This window comes from Myotis davidii, unplaced genomic scaffold, assembly GCF_000327345.1.
Source record: "Myotis davidii unplaced genomic scaffold, ASM32734v1 scaffold482, whole genome shotgun sequence".
Taxonomy (NCBI): domain Eukaryota; kingdom Metazoa; phylum Chordata; class Mammalia; order Chiroptera; family Vespertilionidae; genus Myotis; species Myotis davidii.
In genome coordinates, this window is record NW_006293550.1 from 893,250 (window position 1) to 907,542 (window position 14,293).

Here is a 14,293-nt window from a genome sequence, read left to right on the forward strand (position 1 = left end):
AATGGCACTTAGTTAAGAGGTTTTATTCCCTCCCTAACTTCAGGGGAAAATCCCTACCTGGGGAAACAACCTTTCTCAGAGAGGTGACCTTGGTTAAAACACATAGTGCCAAGAAGGTGAGCAAATATATTAAGAACAGTATGCCATATATGCCAGGTCCCTTGAAACAGCAAGGATGGACCGGCTCCCGGCACCCTGAAACTTCAGCTATAAAAACCAGCAGGGATTATGGCTGAGTGATAGGGAGACTGCTGGAGTCCCAGGCAATTTCTTTTAAAGGGCAGCACATGGACTTACTCAGACTCACTCCCTATGAGCTCCAGTGCTTGAGGCAGTGGCTTGGGAGGATCCAGGGACATATGGGAGGAACTGGATTGTCTGGCATCAGATCAAGAACTTGGGGACAGCTTTCTCCCAGACAGGGGTTCTTGCAGGGGTCATTGTTCCTATGCTGAGACCTCCCCCTGACTGGCAGGCACCACATCTAAGTCTCCACCAACCTGGCTCACACTGTTTTGCTCTACTATGGTGATTCCCTGACTCAATTTGCAGCCCCACCCAAGCTGTTTGCAGCAGCTATTCCATATGAATAGCCTGTCCTGGCTCAGGCTTCAGACTTTCTTAAAATATCACAAATAGGCATCAGCTGGCATTAGCATGCCTCATACCTCTCAATAAGAGGCCCCAGGCCCAGCACTAGCAGCAGCCTGCCTTGCTTAACAGCTGGGCTCTCCTGGGCACTTCTAAGGCCAACACAAGTAGCAGCCATCTTCAGACCACTCTGTAGCTCCTGATAGGTGGCCCCAGGCAGGGCACAGGCAGTGGCTGACTTTGCACCTCCATAAGGGCCCCAGAGCCAAGGTACCCGGTGGACAGCTTCAGACCATGCCAGATTACAGCTTTACACATCCACAAGCAACACACTCAAGGGGCAAACTCAGTGAGCATCAAAGCCCCATTGAAGCAAGTCCTGCTTCATAGGGGTGTCTCCTGCATAGCAACTCTTCTGCTGTTGTTGCAGCTGGTCCTCACAGACAATTGGCTTGGGGGTCAGTTCCTCCAATTGGCCTGGGGGTCAATTCCACCAACAGCAATCAAGGCTCAACTACAATAAAACTGCACAAAGCTGACACTGGTGTGCACATAGAGTGCCCATCTCAGGTGACTGGGGAGGATGAGCCACTGGGTCCTACAGGACACCTGCTACAGAAGGCCACTCTTCCAGTTCCAGGAGACATAGCAGCTCTACCTAATACATAGAAACAGACATAGGGAAGCAGCCAAAATGCGGAGACAAAGAAACGTGTCATAAATGAAATAACAGAAGAAATCTCCAGGAAAAGAACTAAATGAGAAGAGAGTGTAAGGAGCCTCTGGGACAACTTCAAGCATACTATCACTCACATCATGGGGGTCTCAGAAGGAGAAGAGAGAGGGGAAGATATTGAAAACCTATTTGAAGAAATAATAACAGAAAACTTCCCCTACCTGGTGAAAGAAATAGACAAGTATAGAAGCACAGAGAGTCCCATACAAGAGAAACCCAAAGAGGCCCACATCAAGACACATCATATTTAAAATGCCAAAGGATAAAGACAAAGAGAAAATCTTAAAAGCAGCAAGAGAAAAGCAATTAGTTACCTATAAGGGAGTGCTCATAAAACTGTCAGCCAATTTCTCAACAGAAACTTTGCAGCCCAAAAGGGAGTGGCAAGAAATATTCAAAGTGATGAATAGCAAGGATCTATAGCCAAGATCACCCTCCTCAGGAAAGCTATCATTTAGAATTGAAGGTGATAGAGTTTCACAGACAAAAAAAAAAAGCTAATGGAGTTCATCACCACTAAACCAGTATTACATGAAATGTTGACTGCTAATCTTTCAGAAGAAGAAGGAGAAGAAAAGACAAAAAATGAATAAATACATATCTATCAACAATTAAATCTAAAAATAATAAATGAACAGGGAATCTAGTGAACAAAATAAATTGATGAATAAAGTAGAACTAGAGGCATGGAAACATGGAATAAACTGACAAATCTCAGAGGGTAGAGTGATTGGAGGGCGGGAAGAGATTAACCAAAAAACATATGCATATATTCAGTACCTCTGAACACAAACAGTAGGGTAGGAAAGGCCTGTGACCCAGCGCGAACCAAGTGGATGGGGGGCAATGGGAGAAAAAAGGGCAACATTTGTAATAGTTTCAACAATAAAGATAAAAACATTTTTTTAAGCTAAATTCTTCTTACCAAATTGAATAGCATGTAGTGTTTGCCTTGGGCAAGGGAGTACTCTCATCCTGTCCCTCCTTGGAAGCACCTGTCTTTCTTTAGGTTCCTAATTAGTTGCTCTGCCAAGACAAGTTGTGATTATGTAGATAATTGGGCTCTTGATGTTGTAAGGGCAGGGACAGTGCTCTTTCCAGTTTTCTGCAGACTTGCCAGACTGATCCCAAGCTTTTACCTTTGCAAATAATTCTTCCATGAGTATCCTTGGGCATACATCCTTGTATCTTTATGTAATTAAGTCTTTAGGATATTCTTAGATTATTTCTCTCAGAGGTTATGCAAATGTACTTCTTACTGTTCGATCGGATTCTCTTCCAAAGATTTTTGTCAATTTCTACTTCTACCAACAGAAAAAACAGGTTTATGCTTGAGATTTCTTTTCAATTGGAGAATTCATAAATTAAATTTTATACATAGTTTTAAATAGTATTATCCCAATTTTTACTAAAGTTGAGTATCTCTCCATATGGTATAGCTTAATTATTTTATTGGGTTCTTTGTCTTTTTCTGTTTTATGAGTTCCATATTTGAGCTACTAAGAGTTTACATTATAAAGTTAGTGTTAATCTGATATCTCTGCTTTAAGAAAACATTATATTTTAATTGTGTTTATTTGCAATCTGAAAAAAGACTTACTACAGTTTTACGGAAGAGCCTTATACCAATACTTTCTGTTTCTTTTTTTTTTAACATAAATTAATACAGTGCTTTAAACTTTTATTTTTGTTCTGTAAATAAAGGCTTTTTGTTGTTGTTGTTAATCCTCACCCGACGATATTTTTGCACTGATTTTTAGAGAGATTAGACGGGAGAGGGAGAGACAGAGAGAAAGAAACATTGATGGGAGAGAGACACATTGATTGGCTGCCTCCTGCACATGCCTGGACCAGGCCAGGGTTTGAGCCTGCAACTAAGGTATGTGTTCTTGACCGAATCAAACTGGCGACCTTTCAGTTTGGGCTCTATCCGCTGAGCCAAACCAGCTAGGGCTAAAGGATTTTTAAAAAATATTTAAAGTGGATTGGTGCCTGAATACAGGAAAGTAATTGGCCTACAACAATTTGTTGAATTGAGGAAAAAATTCAGAAAAAGAGGAAAATAAGAATTATATTGTATCTGAAAAAAGAACTTTAATAAGTAATTAGTTTTTTTATGGGTAATTTGAAAGAGATCTACTTTTAAATTAATATTTAATTTTACATTGTAGTTTCTGAGCATTTGCACGTTCATTTTAGTTTGATGTTGTTATTGCCTTAAATTTACTTAATTCACAATGATAACATAAAAAATATTTTCTCTTGAAGGGAATTAGACTATTATAATGAAAAAATATAATAGCATTAGATGTGGCTAAATGGAAGAACATGTTGTCAAAGGAAAATTATTTTCTCCATTGACATTCATCCTTTCAAAGCCCCTAAGTGGTATTTGAGTTATTGTTATATTTTACTTTATTAAATGAGGAAGACTGCATTCAGATTGTGAACTAATATTTTTAGGAATCAAACAATTTTGGAAACATTAATTCAACAAATATGTGTTGAGTGACTTCTGTGGAAAACACAATGATGGTAGAGACATGTAGAGAGCTTGCATCGTAGTGTGGTAGGCAATTAACCTAGTAATTAAGAAAAAGAATGTTAGGTATTATGCAAGAGAATAACAGAAGAGTCTCTATCAAATGTCAAAGTTAGCTGTTGACTTAAGAGTATCTCTCTATTGTCAAACTACTCAACTCCCCTATGCATAGAAATCATATTTTTCCTTTCTATTGCTCTAACCTCACCTCTTTATGGCTGGGAAGTAGTGATGTTGTAATGACAGCTATACCCAAATTTTTCCTCAGATATATTACAATAAAGTTGTTGAATTTCCTTCTAAATGTGTACTTTAAAATATGACCACTCTGAGATTTGAGCATTGGTGAGTATGCAAAGCAGAAGGAAGAGCTGTTAAAGAGCAAACAGGGAAAATTCGTAATAATCCTAAATGCCACCGTCCAGAATTCCACTCTGGGAAGAACAGAAAGATGGGGTTTTGTTTATGTGTTTCTTGCCTGCATTAATGTTTCTCTGTGTTTTGTTTTGCCTAGGTTATATAGGTCATTGAGCAGGAAGAACTAAAATCTCTGGTATTACACAAAAATGGCTTTGAATAGTAATGAGATTATAATAATTCCTTCTGCTGTACTTTGATCCTAATTTTTGTTTGTTTGTTTAAACAGATAATATATCAAACCCCGATGCTTGGCATGTAAATGTGGTTTTGAATATTCGTCCATCCACGGGCACTGGCGTTATGTTCGCCTTGGTTTCGGGTGACAGGGTACCTTTTGCCTTGTCCTTGGTGGACTCCTCCTCTGAGAAGCTTCAGGTAACTTTGTTCTAGCCCTTTCTGATCCGTGTTTTTTGTTTTTCTTTTTTAAATATATTTTTATTGATTTCAAAGAGGAAGGGAGAGGGAGAGAGAGATAGAAACATCAAAAATTGAGAGAATCATTGATCTGTTGCCTCCTGCATGCCCCACACTGGGGAATGAGCCTGCATCCTGGGCATGTGCCCTGACCAGGAATCAAACCATGTCCTCCTGGTTCATAGGTCAACGTTCAACCACTGAGCCATGCCGGCCGGGCTATGATCCTTGCTTTTTATTTAAATCTGTAAAATGAATTTAATAGCAGTCTTTACCTCAAAATGCTATTCTCATGATTAAATGAGATAACTGTTGTGAAGTATTTGATACAATCTCTAGGACATCATTAAGGACTCAATAGATATCCATTATTGTTACTTTTTTGCTGGCTTATTTCTGAGGTCTGAACCCAGAAGTAAGGGTGAGAAATTGAAAAGCTTTATTGCATCTGGAGCTAAGATTAAGCAGACTCACACACAGGCTGCTTGGAGCCTTTCCAGAGTACATAGGGATCCACCCTTATTCAGAATTTTGGAGGAATCATGGGAATTAGTCTGTACTGGCACAATAGAAGTGAGCCTGACTATAATCTGCTCTCAGCTATTCAGTGCCTAATTATAATGCTTGTGTTTTCTGGCACACGTCATCTTTTCTCCCACGAGTAAATTAGGAAAGACTAGAGAAAACTAAAAGCAGTTCACGTGGCTTCTTGTTGGCAACTCTGGTTTAAAATTAGGAGGCAGAACAGGAAAAACGCTTGCTTCAAAGGAAACATGAGACTTATCAGAAGATCTGTATTATTCCACTTTCTGTTAGAGGCTGATAGCTCTGTTCTCATGTTACCCACTGTGGATTCCAACAAGCTACAGCAAGAAGCTTACATTTGTGCCAAGGCTGGCGTGGATGCTCTCTGGAGCTTTTAGAAAGAGATATGTAATTGAATAATGTCTGTAGTAATAAAAAGGTGTTGTTTGCAACTTAAAAGATGACCTGGAGGAGTTTCTGGTAGTTAACTCTAAGCAACCTGGAAAGATCCTGCTGAGTTTTTATCTCTAATCTACCACCACAGGAGCTTACCATACTGGGATCGCAGCTTTTTGTTTGCTTGTTTTTTGTTTTGGTTTTTTAAGCCTACAAAATGGAATTTCTATCTTTAACATTACGTTCATGCTCCTGCTGGCCATGCCTTTGATATTCATGTCATCTCTTTGCCATTTGTCTCCATGGCTCCCTGTTTTGGCATGTCAGATTGCTTTCTCAGGATCTGTGTACTTTGTTTTATAATATTATTCCACACACTACTGATCATTCTGGAATAGCTTTTCAGCTGACCATCTTTAAGTCTAAACGGGTTCAAGCATCTGGATCATGTAACACAGTAACAGATCTTCTTGAGTAATCTGTATTTGAGATGTATAGACTTAACATAAACATCTTGGATTCCTGAGTAGGCACTTCAGACTCTCTCTGCCATCTGGGAAGCATGCATCTAGCACTGCATCTCCCTAGTTTTGATTTTATTTTCTCTCTTCACATTAACATTTCCTCTGTACCCAAATAAGCTATATGCATCAATCACACTCAACAAGTTGAGTACTTTTGTGTATCAGTAGTTTGAAAAGTTCAGCAAAATAAATACATTTTTTTCTTTTGAGAATCATCTGTTAAATACTCTGTAATTTACTGCTGGTGATCCCTGTTGTTTCTCTCTCCTGGTTTACTAAATTACTTTTTCCCAAGTCTATAAGATTGCTTAGGTGATACAAAAATCTCTTCAGTCTACTAAAGCACTTTAAATTTTCCAAGTCTTTTTTCCTAACAAATAGTGATTCAGGATATATATATGCAAGCTTGAAGTGAAGAAGGTTCATAAATAGAAAAACATTGCTTAAGACACTACTTTAGGTACTTGTTGTTGGTATCATAACTCTGATGGTTTATTGAATTTTCAGAAGTCACCATACATTTACATCTTAGCTAAACCTGAAGTTTATAAAACTAACGTATATTCTAAAATTATGATTATTACTAGAGGCCCGTTGCACGAAATTCTTGCATGGGTAGGGTCCCTAGGCCTGGCCAGCGATCAGGGCTGATTGGGGCCTTCCTTTCCCAGCTGCCAGCAGGGTCTTCCTTCATTCCGTACCACCCCCGATGGTCAGCGATCGAACTCCTAGTCTCCCAGTCAAACTCCCGAGGGGACACTTTGCATATTAGCCTTTTATATATAGAGATAATAATTAGTAATGTTTTCATTTAAATTTGGAGGCTCCATCATACATTTTTTCTCATTGAAATTCTGTTTTTGAGTTTCAAAAACCCTAAATAACTCTTAAGTAGTATTACCTTCAGCACTTGCTTATACTGAGTCTGCCTGTTCTTTAGGATATCCTGGTATCTGTTGAAAATACGGTAATATACCGGATAGAGGCCTTAAGTCTGTGTTCCAGTCAACAATCTCATCTGGAATTCAGAATCAACAGAACAAATCTGGAGCTGGTGACTCCCCTTAAATATGACATCATCCACTCTGAAGATCTTCAAAAAGAATTTGGCATCTTGGACAAAGCAATGAAAGGAAAAGTAGCCACTTACCTGGGTGGCCTTCCAGGTATCTGCTTTTTCTTCAGTTTTAAAAAGTGTATTTTTAATCACAGTGATAGTTGTTAGAGTCACCAAAGGAGGAACGCATGAGGCCAAAGTGGTGAGGGATTATGAATTTTTTAGGTCGTCTGGATAACAGATGGGCTGAGCCCCCAAATGATGCCAGCACCCAAATACATGGAGTCAGAGATTTTAAAGGACTCTAGGCGGGTTTTTTTCCTGGGCAGAGTATTCTCTGTGCAGGTCCAGATCCTGGGAAAGTCCAGAGGGGAGAGATAATGGCCTTAGCAAGTGGAATGTGGTCTAAGGGGAAGGGAATGTGCATTCTGAAGTGGCCTAAAGGTCAGTTCCCAGGGGACGGGTAGTGATTCAATTATTTGATCAAACCTAACAATAGTATTTTTAATAAGTAATTTTAGTAAAAGGACACCGGAGGCGAAAACAGAATTCCTGTATCCATTATTCCTTTCCTCATGGTTTGAATTGACATTTTATTGTACGTTTTTGTTTATTTTTTTAAATGTGAACTGAAACTAACCATATTTTGCCTCATTTGGCTATCCTAACCAGAAAGAATTTATTATTTCATTTCATCCTCATAATAGTCTTGTGAATTCAATATTTATTCTTCAATTCATCCATTCTTCACCCAGTATTTCTTAAGAATCTACATCCTGGCACTAGGAATACAATAATAAACAGATATGATTCCTGCTATTAAGGGTTTTACAATCTAGTGGCAGAGGCAGACTCTAAGCAAGTAATTAGAAAAATTTTAAAAGATAAAATTGTCCTAACTTCAGTCCCCTTCCATTACCATTTATTTCCCCTTTCGCCTCTTCTACCTCTCCCCACTCAAGATATAAATCTGGTATTTGAAGGATTAAAAGAATTTAAACAGGTGGTGGGGGTGGGGATTAGCATTCATATGCAAATAAAATGGTCTATGTGCTGGAGAAATGGGGAGGGTTGACATGCGTGAGGAGTATAGAGATCAGTATGGTGAAAGCACACTGAGCAGGGGATGGCGGTGCAGGATGAGGCTCTGAACTGGGTGGGGGCAGCGGGGCATTAGGAGGCTTGTACTCCTGGGACAGGGTCCTGGGTCTAATTTTAAAAGCTATGAAAATCATTACAAAGTTTTAGACAAGCAAGTTGTATACCATCAATATAGCTCCCTGTATAATGAATGGAGATGGACAGATGGGAGGGAAAAATGGACAAGATGAGTTGGGGGCTCCGGAAGTAGTCCAGGTAAAGGCACAGTATGAATAACAGCAGCAACAACCGTACTGCCTGTTCATAGTGCTTCACATGTATCCACTCACTGAATCTTCAAGATAGTTTTGTCAAGTAGGTACTCCTGTTACCCCATTTTACAGATGAGGATGCTGTTGAACCACGGTGATGGCAGTGGAGATGTTATACAGTGATTAAGTTGGAGATGTATAAGAGAAAGGAAAATGATAGGATTTAATGATTACTGGGGTAGGATCTCCTAGGCATCCGGCATGAACAGTAGCATGGGTGGGGATTTCACACCAAGATGGGAAAAACTGGAGGCAAAGCAGGTTCATCTTTAACTTAATATTAGAAAATATGAAAATTGGCATAAATATTTTACTTTAAATGGCAAAAAAACAATTGAGGCAGAAAGTTCTTTAAAATAATTTTCAAATACCTTTGCAGGTTACTCTTATGGGGAGAATCCTGAGTTTGATGTCTGGACTTTAATAACCTTCATTCCATTACTTTAACTGACCAGGATCTTCATTTCCCATATATGGAATTTATATCTGGGTTTTGGAGGAATAGAAATAAATAGGCTCTAACAGTTATAGATAGACAGATAAAGATAGCTATGTGAAATTGGTTGATTATTAGGAAGTTAGTTAAGTTAGCATGGTTAATTATTAGGAATTATAATTAGAGTTCAAATGAGTAAATTCTACATTGAAACCCACTACTACCTCGTTCACAAATTATTTGCATGCAGTTTTCAAAAGAAGTGAAATTATGAAAATTTCAGTGGCTCCAGGACTTTGGCAACAGCACTGAAGACTGACTTCAGGCGAGATGGGTTTAGAAAAAAGAGGAAAAATTAAGGGGAACTGAAAACTGAGATATTAAGAGTGTATGTAAACTGTGGGATGGGTAAATTATAATTGTTATGCAAAATAGGCATATTAAATTGCATGTTATGAATTAAAAATCAGGGAAAATTGATCATTCTGAGGTATTTTTATAATAGTGGCATAATCCATAGTGCTCAACCACAATTAAAAGGGTTTCTTAATAAATATAAGCCCACAGAAAAGTGTATTGTCAAGTTAGAGTAGAAAATTTAAAGTATATATGTATATATATATATACATATCCATGTGTTATGTATGTGTATGTGTATATATATATTTGCATGTGTGTGTATATATATATTTGCTTAAGGTACTGAGGAAGAAGAGTAAGGAATGAGAATATCTATTGGGAATTAAGATTCATGGAGTGGAGATGCCAAAAAAAAAAAAGAGAGAGAAAACAATAGATAGATGTTTTTACGGTGAACCGTAGTTCTTAGGAATCCAAGGATGTTACCTACGTATTAAATTTGATAAAGAGAGTGAAAGTGTAGTAAGCCCCAGAGGCCATAAACTATTCACTGAAGCATCATTAAAATTGTTTTTTTTTAGAACCAAACATTACATAAAAGTGAATTCCCTATCATGATCTGCCAATGTGTGCTCAGCAAGAAACTATTTCTTTGGAAAATAAAGAAATTTGCTTTAATTCCAGTAATAATAAAAGAAACATATTTGTCATGGCATTTAAAAAAGATTTCTAAGTAACTATAATTTAGAGTTGAAAAAGTGATTTAACAGTACTTAAACTGTTGCTCAGATTTAAAGAGACAATAATGAAGTTCCACATTATAAGTAAGAATGTGCTCATTTCTCCCGTGTGTTTATCTTAGGTTTGGGTGGAACTGATTGTGTTTATGAAATGAAAGGAACTCATGTATGCTGAGTTCAGTGCTATGCACAGTGCCTTATACACACAGACTCTCTTATATAAATTTATTAAATAGAATTACATTATTAACTTTTCCCTTAGGGGTAGAATTTGGTTGGAAATGGGATGTTTGAGTGAGTCCTCTTAAGTGTAAGCAAATAAGATGCTAAAAGTCTTGGACTAATTTTTTTGATATTCTCTTTTACAGTTGTTCCCTTCAGTGCAACGCCAGTGACTGCCTTTTTTAATGGCTGCATGGAAGTGAATGTGAATGGTGTACAGCTGGATCTGGATGAAGCCGTCTCTAAACACAATGATATTAGAGCTCACACATGTCCATCAGTTTTGGAAAACAAAAAGAGCCCTTAAGTCATCTTTCGTCTGCTGATAACATCTTTTTCCAGGTAAATTTTAATTGTGTCATCATGAACTAGTGTCTAAATATCTAGTTTTCTTGGAAGGCAAGGAAGTAAACCTAAACAAATGTTCATGAGACTAAGTACTATTGATCATAGCAGATACTATTTTGTTTTTGTTTCTTCCTAATGCAAGCAGAAGAGACAGTGAGTGGCCTATTAATTTGAATTGAGTGGGAGGCCGTACAGCTTTATTCCAAAACAACTCCTCAGGGGCACCAGCTTCGGCTTCACCTTTCTTTCACTGGCTTCACATTTGAACCAGTAGTTTTACTGAATTAGAGAACAAGTGGACACATTTTCAGACAGCAGCACATGAATCTTATCAGTTACTTATTGGATTCCACGAGGATGAGCTACCAGATGGTGCTGGGATGGGTGTGGAAACTGGGAGTGGGTACATTCTTTAAATTTGACTGTGCTGGTCACACAAGCTCCAGATTAGAAAAAGTAGAACTTAATGATGGAAAGAATGAATGATTCCAACTTTAATTACCTGAATAAGTTGCCAGAGTGTGACTGTTTATTGAAGGATAAAGGGAACTATGAAAACTAAAATAGATTTCAATGAAAGAGTAACAACAGAGGGACATCGTTAATATTGTGTCTTTGGAGAAAGTAGTTCTATCACTCCTAAACCTGTGATTCACACTAAGAATGTATCTTATGTTTCATTGACAGTTTTAGAGAATAAACTATTTTTTCCCATTAGAGGTATTTTATATCATGTAAAACATAATAAATTGCTGTATATTTTTAAAATTTATATGAATGATATCTATATTCTATCAACTCTTTGAACAGAACATAAAATTATAGACCTGGCCAGGTAGCTCAGTTGGTTAGAACATTGTCTTGATACTCTAAGGTTGTGGGTTTGATCAGGGCACAATACACCAGTCAACCAATGAATGCATAAACATGTGGGACAGCAAATCTCTCTTTTTCTGTCAACAATCAATACATTTTTAAAAATTGCTTAAACAATATAAAATTACATAGTATGCATGTAACTCTTCATGCAGCACAGTAGTTCTTTGGTTCAAAGATAGATAAAGCTCAAATATCTGATAAATAGTTATGGCTGCATTGTACACACTGGAGCTGAGAAAAGAGGAAAAGCAAAAGGCACATGTATTAAGTATTTGCCAGAAATTGTGCTAGACTATCTTAATGGATGTAATTTTTCTCCCAATTACTACCATGTACTGCGGGGAATAAATTTCAGCAAGCAACTACTGATGATTACTTTGGTGTAAAAAAACTAAGGAAGTGGAGTGGTGGCCTGTGTGGCTCGGTTGGTTGGAGCGTCCTCGCAGGGGCGCACACCGGAGGCAACCGGTGGCTGTTTCTCTCTTCCTATCCCTCTCTTTAAAATTAGTAAAACATATCTGTGAGTGAGGCTTTAAAAACAGATAAGGAATTAGAAAACTGAAAGTATATGAAGAGAAAAAGAATGGAAGAAAGGGAAAAATGAATTTTTTTTGAGAGGGGAGCTCTCTGATTCTCATTTAACTATGTCCCACTACACTGAACTATACAGATCCATCCCACATATGTCATTAGAAATAGAACCTTCCAACGTGCAGTAATCTTAGAGGCCCCATGTACTTGTTTATAAATTTCATCTATCTTTGAGATGGACTCACATGTGGCTTAGAGAAGGTGTCTAGACCTCAGGCTAAGAATCTTTCATTTGACCTTTGATCTTGATGTTTGCCAAGAAACACAGATTCCTAACTTTAAAGAGAACTGTGGTACTGAACATTATGCAAGACAGGTTGTAGATTGCCAGCCTGCTGACTTCATACATCGGAAAGTATAGATCTGCCGCAGCATGCCCAGGCGCAGCGTTCCGGAAAGCATTTGTGACTCATCCGAAGGGGGGCATTTAGATACAGCAGGTGTGATGACTAACAGGGATGAGATTTCATATCTGCGGGAAGGCATGGCCGGGAAGCCCAGGAGGACCCTGATAGAATTGTTGGTTCAGTTCAGGGAAGACGGTGCCTAGTTCAGATACTCTAGAATTCCTTCGTTCTGCCTTAAATGGGCAGTTGAGCTTCAAAATATTTTGCAATGGATATGAAAATCTGTTAAAGGAAATAAAAGATAGTGTTTCAAATATAGGAAAAAATGAAATTTGTATGCCTTGATTTGTTTTTTTTTTCATTTTTATGCAGAGATTAAAAAATATAAAGCTATATGTTGCTTAGCAAAGATTTTTAAGATGCCCTATATGTAGGATGATTGATTAAAAAAACAAACCTAGCCGAAACCGGTTTGGCTCAGTGGATAGAGCGTCGGCCTGCGGACTGGGGGGTCCCGGGTTCGATTCCGGTCAAGGGCATGTACCTGGGTTGCGGGCACATCCCCAGTAGGAGATGTGCAGGAGGCAGCTGATCGATGTTTCTCTCTCATCGATGTTTCTAACTCTCTATCTCTCTCCCTTCCTCTCTGTAAGAAATCAATAAAATATATTAAAAAACAAAACAAACAAAAAAAAAAAACAAACCTAATCACTTTTCAGAGTATATGTTCTTGAGGAATGAAATTGTATTTCAGATTTGTGATGCCAGGAACATGAACAAACTAAAAGTCACTGTGCAGTTGTCAGAAATAGTAAATCCAGCTTTTTATGAAAAAATAAAGAGAACAGTGGTTTATATTTGGTGCTATTTGAGCTTTGTGTCATGAAAAATCCAAGTGACAGAGTCATTACATTGTCCCCTAGAATTTACTATTTTCAGACAGGTTATGGATCAGTAATAATAATGGTTCATTTGTGAGAACAGAGTTACTAACCTTGGTTTTCCTGTCTGAAGTTTTAATTCCTGTATCAATCCCTGTGAGTCTTATAAAGTATTTCCAATTATCTTTTCATTTTGAAAGATAATTATTGATGGTATTATTGATGGGGAAATTTTTTTTGGAGGGTATATTTGTTAAATAATAGACATGGAAACGCTTAAGCCTTTAATCTCTACAGTCAGTACAAAAGACTGGGATATTAGAGGTAATTTTATTTATTTATTTAACTCTCACTGGAGGATATTTTTTCCATTGATTTTTATTTTTATTTTTTTGTAATTAGCTAGCTATTATTTTAAATCTTTACTGTTGAAAGTATTACATATGTCACCTTTTTTTCTCCCATTGACTCCTTATAGCCCACCCCACCCCCATCCCAGGCCTTTACCACCTTATTGTCTGTGTCCCTGGGCTATGCATATATGCATATAAGTTCTTTGGTTGATCTCTTCCCTCCACCTACCCACCCACCCCTGCCTTCCCTCTGACATTCATCAGTCTGTTCCATGCTTCTGTGTCTCTGGATCTATTTTGTTTATTTTATTCATTAGATTCCAAATAAGAGTGACATCATGTGATACTTGTCTTTCTCCATGCTGTATCAAAGGATACTAGATCCTTCTTTCTTACTGCTACATAGTATTCCATGGTGTAAATGTACCACAGCTTTTTTATCCACTCACCTACTGATGGACTCTTGGGCTGTTTCTAGATCTTAGCTGTTGTAAATTGTGCTGCTATGAACATAGGGGT

At 37.9% G+C, this 14,293-nt stretch overlaps 1 protein-coding gene and 1 long non-coding RNA gene across 2 annotated transcripts in view; one reads left to right on the plus strand and one right to left on the minus strand.

The window, feature by feature from the left end:
• PROS1 (protein S (alpha)) overlaps positions 1-10,712 on the plus strand; it is a gene marked incomplete at its 5' end in the record, with an annotated part of 80,390 nt that extends 69,678 nt beyond the window's left edge. Inside the window, 3 exons of the mRNA XM_006767262.1 lie at positions 4,516-4,664; positions 7,089-7,314; positions 10,522-10,712. Of these exons, the coding sequence (XP_006767325.1) occupies positions 4,516-4,664; positions 7,089-7,314; positions 10,522-10,682 (536 nt within the window). The remainder of the gene's footprint in view (positions 1-4,515; positions 4,665-7,088; positions 7,315-10,521) is intronic.
• Positions 10,713-12,536: 1,824 nt separating this feature from the next.
• LOC102774122 lies at positions 12,537-13,607 on the minus strand. Its single transcript, XR_435845.2, has 2 exons — positions 13,245-13,607; positions 12,537-12,997 (listed from the first exon to the last, which is right to left on the minus strand). It is a non-coding gene; the product is annotated as an uncharacterized LOC102774122 (long non-coding RNA).
• Positions 13,608-14,293: the final 686 nt, after the last annotated feature.